We start from the raw sequence: 9,857 nt of genomic DNA on the forward strand, positions 1-9,857 counted from the left end.
CACGCCCTCCCGTACTGACTGAGGTAAACGCTTGACTGAAAGTGAAACTTTCAGCTTCTGTTATTGTCACAAACAACCCGATACTTTACTGTTAAATCTCAAAATTTAAATAAACGTTATGTACTGCTGCAGGTCGCTACTGCTTAACTTCCTCGTGTATTTATGTGCATTTAGTGTGCATGCAGCGATAAATGGGAAATCATCCGTGAATCTGAATCATTTAGAGCACATAGATGCAGATGCGGTGGATCAGATAAGATCCAAACCGAAGACACACGAGGGTCTGGGTGGGTTTGAACCCGGCGATGTTGCCCCCGCGTTTAAAGTTCAGACTCTTGATGGAGTGTTTGTGTATCCTCCTCAGAAAGAGTCGAGGTCTGCTCTCATCGTGCACGCGTTTACTAATAAATCCGCTTTTCTCGAGTGTCTGTGGACGTGGAACGAGTCTCTTACAGATCTTCTGGATTATCTACCGTCCAGTGTTCAAGTCCTGTTTCTGTCTCTGGATGAGACCGCTGCGAGTGATGCTGTCTGGATGAGAGAGCAGCTGTACAGCGCTACAGCACACAGGTAACACACACACAATTAATTTAACCTCTTAATTTTCCATGACATATCAATGTATTATGATATCTAATACCATCATTGAGTTATGATACCACCACATTAATTTTTGCATGGACATTTTGCATTGAGAAGTAATATCATGTTATGCTTACAGTGCATAAAAATGTATTAAAACAACACTTGTTCTTGTTAGGAGTAAAGAGATCATGTCCAGATTGCATTTCTCCCCTGTACCCGTGTATGCATTGGGTAACTGGATACCTAGAGTCTTGTACTCGTGGGGATGTGGTGGACATAACTGTGGCCTTGCCCAGGTGGTTTTTACCTCTCCAGGTGAGCCTGAACCTGCATTTACACGTTGTTATACTTGGGGTATAATTTCCATAATATTTATTCACCAATATATGACAATTGTAAAATGACAGACTGGAGCATTCCTGTGATTTCCAAGCGTCTGAATGCCAGATATGACTGGCTTAATAGCCGCTGGGGTGCAGATCCATATCGATTGTTGGATGCAGGTGATGGCTGTAAACCTGACGCTTTTATCAAAGGTGCAGTGGCTTGGATATCTGAGGGTGGCTGCTCTGTCTTCACAAAGGTGGGCTGGTATAGCAAGGCCACTTTGATATTTGTTTCATACGAAAGACATGGCTCTATATTATTAAAACTTTAAACTGCATAAACGTACATAATTTAAATTTTGTTTGTATTAATTGTTTAAGATAAAAAACATGGCAGAATCCAATGCTACGGGTGTTCTGGTGTACGCTTTTCCTGGGAATCCCATACGGGATATGAACTGCCTAGGGGATGAATGTTCTACCTCTCTCAACATACCTGCATCTATGGTCCATATAGAACCCAGTGTCATGCAAGCCCTACGGTAAGGATTATAGCATTCAGATTAGTACTGAAAAGCATAAACTAGTAGTTTAAAACATTTCTCACCGCCTCTGTATACTGTAAAAACCCCTTTATGCATCGAAATAAAGGCACAATACTGTATGTAAATTTTTGCATTCAAATATACAAAAATCACTAGCAAAGTGTTATATTTTTTTCACACATCTACTTACAATATCCTGAATGTTTTCATCAATTTCTGAATTTAAAGATATCACAGTTTTAACCCCTGTTCATAGGGTCCATGTCAATGATGTCATGTCCGGGATATCCACGGTTTCTGCTTGTACTTTGAGATCGATTTAGATCGATGACGATCATTGTTCACACTCTTTAACTGAGCCAACATGCTACGCCGTTGTTGTTTATCGACCTCTAGTGGCGGAAATTACATAATGTGTCTTTAAAGGGACACTCCCCTTTTTTGTTAATATGCTCATTTTCATAGCTGCAGGTGGCGCAATGATATTACGCAGCAGCCGAAAATAGTCCCCTTAGTAACTTTCAATGGCAGAGGACTCTTTCGGGCAGTGCATAGTATCATTGCGCCTCCTGCAGCCATGTTACAGCAGCAAAGTCCCTGATTGAGCCTGATTTCAAAAATGTGGAGTGTCCCTTTAGAGCCATACAGTGTTTATAACTCTGTTGCGGAGTTATAACCATTTATGTTTAAAAGACACAAAAAATGAATGTAACTTTTTAGTTTTTTGCCATTTTCGGCCATTTCTGATGGAAAAAACGGCAAGAGTTTTTTGTTCAGAAGCTAATGTAATGTTCTTCCTACGGTAGTTTCGAGTCAATCGGAATAACGCTCGCGGGGATTTTTTTGCACTATTTTGCTGCGCATGACTAAGCGGAAGGCGGAACCTGGCATGTTTGGTATCGTTGGACTCGGCAATGATTCAGGACTCCACGGAAACAAGAAGGGCTCGGCAAAAAAAATAATTTTTCGATTAATCGTTTTTTTCCCGTGGTTGATTCAAAATCAATTCTCACAGGCCACGAATCAATTTGTTCTTCTAATTTTATTTCCGCGAACATTGAACGTAAGATTAACGTTAGTCTAATTCAGGGCTTTGAACCAGATTGGTTCGTTCCGAACAGAAACAGTATTTTAACGTATCTGGTTTTAGGTTCAACCCTAAATTGACGTTCCTGAACACGTTAGAACAAAAAAATTAAGTTCCGGAACCAGTTAATAACGTTCCATGTCAGCTGTGGGACATATAAATAAGTATCATTAGGACATTAAACTAAAAATAATTACGTGTAAAAAAAACTTGGTATTTTTCACACAATTTACTTATGTGTATAGCGCTGTTTTCAGTGTCCTAAAACAGTCTGATTTTTTCCTCATTTTTTGAAGTCCCTCCTTAAGAAATACGTAACGTTCTGATTGTGTGGTTTGTTTAGCATGTTGTGATTCAACAGTAGCTTAGCTTGCCGTTAGTTTAGCTGGTGACTGATGTATTCCTGTGGGCGGAGTTTAGTCGAAAAACTGTTCTAGTGATGTCATTAAAGCAGGAAGTAGAGGGCTGTAGTCCAAACCGGCCGTTCGCTGTAGGCTTTGAAAGGCAAATTCTGTTAAAGAAAATATATCGCCTGGCAGTGAACTTTGAGCTTTTTCATTTTACAGGTATTATTTATGCTATTATAGCAACATTACACACTAACTAATAAATGGGATCAGAAAGAATGTGACCTTTATTTGATGAATTAAATCGTCAATGGCGGGGAAAGAGTTAAAGATTATGAATGCACACATTAATAAAAAAATAGTCTCAAGATCACAGATAAGTCATTTATAAAAAAATACCACAATATTTATTTTAAAAATATATAGTTTTTAATTTCAATTTCATAATTGACGCAGAAGTTAATCAGTAATAAACATTTGTAAATCATTTTTTAAATGTTTTTCATAGATCGGGACGGATTGTGAACGTGACCTTCCAGATTACTCCTTCTCCAAACTTCTTTATTGGGATCGACCAGCAGGGAGCCTTGTCTGAGATGGGCTGGTTTCTCTATCCAACCTTTAGATTTATTGCCTGGCAGGCACAGTGGTACAATGATCTTATGGTCATCTTAAAGGTATAGCTGAGGATTTTCTCGAATTTTAGAAAAGAACCGGCTTCTCCACTTTAAAAAAAAATGCAATTGCGCAACACTCCTGATTAACAACTACGAGGACCAATAGTCTTAGATCCACCCTGAAACAGAAAATCCTCCGCAATACCTTTAAAATAGCCAAGTATTGTTACATGAATTAATACTAGTTGAATCATCCTTATGCATAACCTAGTTCTTTTTAATGTTCATAGGTTTGTTTTCAATGAGGGTTTGCAGGAGCGGCTTAAACGGCCCTCCAGTGTAGTGCCTGTATTTAATCGCAGTTTGATGCAGGGGGAGATGGGGGCTCGGGCGCTGGTGAATCTTCCTAAAGGTTTGAGCTTTACATACTGTCACTTACTCAAGATTTTTTTGTTTTTTTTTGCATTTTCAATGCAAGTTGTACAAAAAAACAATAGCAAAAGTGGTGTCCAACTAACCAACTGCAAAAACCAGCAAATAAAACATTACAAAAACACCTCCTGTTTTAATGCAACATCATAACAAAGTTATATTGTCAAGAGAATCATACTGTATGTTTAACCATATTGTTGCCCAATAGGACAATTTTAATAGGCTTAACCATAAAAATTCTGCTCATATTTACGGTCATATCTCATGGCAGATTTTCTGTGTACTTTCTTGTTTTTGGAATTAGACTTCTTGGATTATGACATCCTAGAGTTGGAGGCCTCGCTGTCCTGTCCCGGCCGCAGGGATGAGACATGCGCTCATTGGGATCACACTGTGCAGCTGTATGTGTGCTGCGATCAGTCCAGCCCCTACTGTAACACGGAGATGGGCCGCTGGATAACAGCCTTCCGCAGGTGCTTGTTGTTCTGATTTATTGAAATCACCACCACTAACCACATGTAGACCTTTGAGACTCCTGGAATGTTTTCTGGGAACAGTTCGTGTAAATTCTTGGATTGGTCGTCATCAATGCTTTGACTTAATATTGTATATTTTTTATTTCAGAGGCACGGGTCATTGGCTGACTGATGTGTCCTCTTTGATTCCACTGCTGAATAATGCGACGTGTGCCTTTAACATGAAGACTGTGCCCTGGGCGATGCCCTGGATGGTCTCGCTCAATCTACGCTTCAGTCGTAGCAATCAGTCAGGTCAGAACATTGTATCCCACACACTTACTTTACATTTTATCTACTGGTAAAGCTTCAATTTGTATGTAATTTTAAAGGAATAGTCTACCCTTTTGCCATATTAAACTATGTTATTACATCAACTTAGACAAATGAATACATATCTATCTTTTTTCAAGGCATGCACTGTACAGCGCGTCGTGAATGTGTTAGCATTTAGCCTAGACCCATTAATTCCTATGGTACCAAACAGGGAAGCCACCAAACACTTCCGTGTTTTCCCTATTTAAAGACTGTTACATGAGGAGTTATACCAGTAAGTATGGTGCCACAAAATAAAACTTTTTTTGGTACCATAGGAATGAATGGGGCTAGGCTAAATGCTAACACATTCACAACGCGCTGTACAGTGCACGCATTGAAAAAAGATAGGTATTAGGGATCCACCGAAAGGAAAATTCTTGGCTGAAGGTGAAGCCGAATAAATTAAACACTCAGCCTAATACCGAACAAGTTTTTTTCTTTTTTTTAAATAATTTTGGCAAATTTCTCACCGCTGCACAACTTACATTTTCAGAATAAAGCAATAAGCCCCAAAGAAGCAGTGGGTTACCAGTGCATTTTATTTGCGTCATCTAAGACTTTTGATGAAAAAATGTATTCGGTCTTTTCACTTGTTTTTTGCTATTTTCGGCCGAACATTTGGTGCATCCTTAAGGGGGCGTGTACACCGAAGTGTTTAAACCTGGCTGAAAACACCAGGTGGACGTTAACTGTGGGCGCTTATCAGCATTTTTTCAGCTGAGCGCTTTGGTTTCTGTGATACTGCTGTTCTCTTGATCAGTCATTGTACAATGGTTGGTTGTTGTTGTATTTTTCCCACCTCATTCACTGTGATTGGACGGCTGAGTGAAAAGTGACATTGACCAGCAGAGCGTGAACTTGCTGGCGTTTTTGAAAAGCGCTGCACTTCCATTGGAAGGGTGCACGCCCCCTAAAGGTTATATTTAATTAGGAGGTAATTGTGAGAGAGAGAATATACTTGAAATGGTCTATAAAAATTGTATGAAAAGTGTCTTGGTTTTTAACATGACCTCATGATAATCAGTGTTGGGGAAAGTGTTCATGGTGAGTTTTAGTCGATGCCATCAGGAACCAGAAGTGAAAAGGAAGGTTTACCAATTATATTTCATGCAAAATTTTTAATGTAAATGACTGATGTGCAAAAATGTGATGAACTTTTTCTTTATTGTAATGTGAAGTTTTTTTTGTTATTGACAATATGAATCATTCTCTTCTTAGGAAATTCCTCAAAAAGACTTTACCCTTTCAATGTAATGTCACTCTTCAGTGGAGGAACATTTGACAAGGATTATAACAACAGATACCAAGAAATTAAGTTCACTCCTCCAGTTTCAACTAAGAAGGTGATAAACCCAAATATGCTGTAAAAATACTCATTTCTAATACTATAATATTTGACCCTGGACCACAAAACCATCATCTTAATTAGCACAGGTTTATTTGTCGCAATAGCCAAAATACCTTGTATGGGTATCTTTTATGCTATTTTATGCCAAAAAATATTACACATTGTTAATGTGTTCCTAATTATAAATTTGGACAACTTTAAAGGCAGTATTTTGATTTTTGAAGCTTCAGATATTTTTTTAAGACTGATCATAACTGTTTTAAGTATGTATAATTATAACTGTATATTATATTAAACTAGATGTATTAGCATGCTATATATTTTTCACTGCAAAAAAAATTTCTTTCTCATTTAGTATTTTTGTCTTGTTTTCAGTACAAATATCTAAAAATTCTTAAAAGAAAATTGGTCTAGATTTTAGACAAAAATGTCAAATTTAAGTGAACTTGTGCTTAAAACAAGCAAAAAAAATTTTTTAAATGCGGTACACTGCAAAAAAATATTTTTGAGAAAAAAAATTTAAGTATTTTTGTCTTGTTTTCAGTAAAAATATCTAAAAATTCTTAAATTAAGATGCTTTTTCTTTATGAGCAAAACAACCCAAGAAAATAAGTCTAGTTTTTAGACCAAAAATACCAAAAAAAATAAGTTATTTTATGCATAAAACAAGCAAAAAATCTGCCAATGGGGTAAGAAAATTTTTATTGAATTTTTCTTGAATTTAGTGGTTAAGAAAAATGTTCAAGATTTTTTTGCTTACCCCATTGGCAGATTTTTTTGCTTGTTTTATGCACAAAATCACTTAAATTTGATATTTTTGGTCTAAAAACTAGACTTGGGTCGTTTTGCTCATCAAGAAAAAGCATCTTACTTTAAGAATTTTTAGATATTTTTACTGAAAACAAGACAAGAATACTAAGAATTTTTTTCTTGAAAATCCTTTTTTGCAGTGTAAGAAAAAGAATGTCTTGAAATTTTTTCTTAAGATTTTTTTGCTTGTTTTAAGCACAAATTCCCTTCAATTGAATTTTTTTGGGGTCTAAAAACGACATAAATTTTTTGCTCATCAAGAAAATGCATCTTGATTTAAGAATTTTTAGATATTTGTACTGAAAACAAGTCATTTTTTGCAGTATTGTTGGTGTTTTAAAACAGTTATGCATAAGTATATCCTTTCTGTTCATTAAACTTGTACATATGTGTGTATTGTAATGGCAGGTGGAGTTATACGCTGTTATCACAGCCCACGGGTATGATGAGAACTTCTGCGGTGAATTCTGTGTGACGTCACACCACTTTCTGATCAATAGACATATTAATAACACCCTCATTTTCGACACGGCAGGTATAAACTTTGTATAGCTAAAATGTTTTAAAATGTTTATTGAAACTCTGTATTTTTATAAAGCATTAAAGTGAGTTTTTATAGGGTCACCCCTGGGCTGTGCCACACGGGTACCTGAAGGGGCAGTGCCAAATGAACATGGCACCTGGTTATACGGTCGTGGAGGCTGGTGTGATGGACTACAGGTGGATCCGTGGAGGACTGACATCACTGCGCAGGTAAAATCACTAGCAGTGTGCTACTAACCAATTTTTTGTTATTTATTACAAACCATTTCCCTTCTTCTAATTTTGACTGTCTGAGAAACATTCAAAGAGTGCTACTATATTAATTGAATAAAGGTGGTTCATAAAGCTTCCTACAAAAAAAATTATTCAAAGAAGTTTTTAGTATTGGAGATATTACAGTGGCGTGCTTATACTAGCTCGATTTTTTTTTTTTTGCATCTTTTAAATGTTTTTTATATATAATATCTTATAGCAGTTTAATAGGAGAACTATACATTTAAAAAAATACCCTTTGCCTGGTTTTGTGGTTCATGGTCATATTTAGTGCACTTTATAGGTTGTTCTTCTTTTGCATTGATAAAGTTGCTGTATAAACATAGATACATGTATTTCTTTCATAATACCATAAAATACAGGGACTTCTAGCTGTTATGTTTTACTTAATTTTGAGTGATGTTCTGACGTTTTAAAGACCGTTTGTTCTCCCTACAGCTGGACATGGGTGGAACCAATACCATTCTTTACTTTGGACTTTTTGAGGGACGCGACCCAAATCCAAAAACTGATCCAGGCTATATTATTATGTACTCGTATCTTGTGTACTATAAATAATTTTATAGACCGTCTTCTGGTTAAATTGAAGGAAGAATCTACAAAAACTATTTTTTTATTTTCAGTTGTCTCTTGGCATTAATCATTAATTCGCTTGTGTACAGAAGTATTGCTTTTGGATGTAAGAGTCGATTTTAATATTGCTTTGCTGCTATTTTGTAAGGAAAATGAGTTATATTTTTCTGTATAGATGTGTTTAGGTGGAATCAGACAATGAATAAATTTCTAAATGTTTTTCGACTTGTTTTACATTAATTATATCTTATACCAAGACAGAAAGAATGAAATCTCATTCAAACTAATTGAGATGCAGATAACAGAAACTGAATGTGTTACCTGTCATTTTCTTTATGAAAATCGTCTTTATGAAAGCTTGCCTACATGCTCTTTGTGTACTGCTTTCTCAAGGCTGAAGATTTCGGTTGTGGAAAACCTGAGACGCCTGCTTTGATGCGTTTATTTCAGCCACAGGTTCTTGACGTTCGTGAAGCAGGTTTATATGAGCAACGGATGTGTGTTGAGCCAGGATGATCTCGGGTGATTCGTACAAGGTTTCGACAAAGGACACTGTGAACATTTTAGCTAGTTGGAGGACATGGCCTTGCCATTGGTGCATGGAGACCATGCGTGGCGTGGCCAAGGATTGAAGAGATTCAAATGGGAACGTTTAATCCTTGAAGTACAGAACAACATCTTGTTTACCCTAGGAAACCGAAAACAACCTTGGAGCTACAGGTATAGTTTCTTCCCCACCCTACAGGTACTGTAAGTGTCCAGGGGTCTCATTTATAAAGCGTTCGCCAGTTCCTACGCAAAGGTTGTGATCTATAAAAAACAAACTTGATGGGAGAATCGGCTTGCATTGTGGGATCTGAGGATGATTCATGTACACACACTTGCAGGTGATCTGTGATTTATAAAGGAAAAATTGCTTTGTTTTTAATATTTGGCTTTTGTGCATATAGACTTTTGGTAAGGATCCTATGCAACCTATGTTTTATAAATGAGACCCCTGGACATTTCTTTAATTTGAGTTTCATTGTTTTTCAAGGATCCATTGTTGCATTTTACAGGAATAGTTCACCCAAAATTTAAATTTGACCATATTTTACTCCACCTCCACCAGGAAATATATTTTTATAAATATAACTTTATGAATATGTGAGTTGAAATCAGGCTGGAGGCCTGAAAAGACATTTAATAACTGTATGGATGAGTTTTTGATCGATGGATGTATGCACTATTCTATTCCATTATAAAGCTGAAAAGAGTAAGGATATTATTTAATACAACTCGGGTGACTGTGTTTGGTTGAAAGAAAAGTATACTGCAAAAAAAATATTTTCAAGAAATTTTTTTGCGTATTTTGTCTTGTTTTCAGTAAAAATATCCAAAAATCTTAAATTAACATGCTTTTTCTTGATGAGCAAAATGACCCAAGAAAATAAGTCTAGTTTTTATATCAAAAATATTAAATTTAAGTGATTTTGTGCATAAAACAAGCAAAAAAATCTGCCAATGGGGTAAGCAAAAAAATCTTAAACATTTTTCTT

The 9,857-nt window shown here is 36.3% G+C and overlaps 1 protein-coding gene across 1 annotated transcript; it reads left to right on the forward strand.

The window, feature by feature from the left end:
* Positions 1-9,699, forward strand: LOC135789190 (uncharacterized). The gene is made up of 12 exons (XM_065298885.2): positions 1-570; positions 761-900; positions 993-1,168; positions 1,293-1,453; positions 3,399-3,539; positions 3,798-3,919; positions 4,244-4,412; positions 4,564-4,709; positions 5,991-6,115; positions 7,339-7,465; positions 7,550-7,683; positions 8,185-9,699. Exons 1-12 carry the CDS (start codon positions 119-121, stop codon positions 8,302-8,304), a joined length of 2,013 nt encoding a protein of 670 aa, XP_065154957.1. The 5' UTR covers positions 1-118; the 3' UTR covers positions 8,305-9,699.
* The last annotated feature ends 158 nt before the right edge of the window (positions 9,700-9,857 follow it).

This window comes from Paramisgurnus dabryanus, chromosome 13 (assembly GCF_030506205.2).
Source record: "Paramisgurnus dabryanus chromosome 13, PD_genome_1.1, whole genome shotgun sequence".
NCBI lineage: Eukaryota > Metazoa > Chordata > Actinopteri > Cypriniformes > Cobitidae > Paramisgurnus > Paramisgurnus dabryanus.

Coding starts and splice junctions, on each gene's coding strand:
- LOC135789190 (XM_065298885.2), top strand. CDS start 119: ATGTACTGCTGCAGGTCGCTACTGCTTAACTTCCTCGTGTATTTATGT. Junction 3,920..4,243: donor GCTGGTGAATCTTCCTAAAG/GTTTGAGCTTTA, acceptor TTTTGGAATTAG/ACTTCTTGGATTATGACATC. Junction 7,466..7,549: donor CCTCATTTTCGACACGGCAG/GTATAAACTTTG, acceptor GAGTTTTTATAG/GGTCACCCCTGGGCTGTGCC.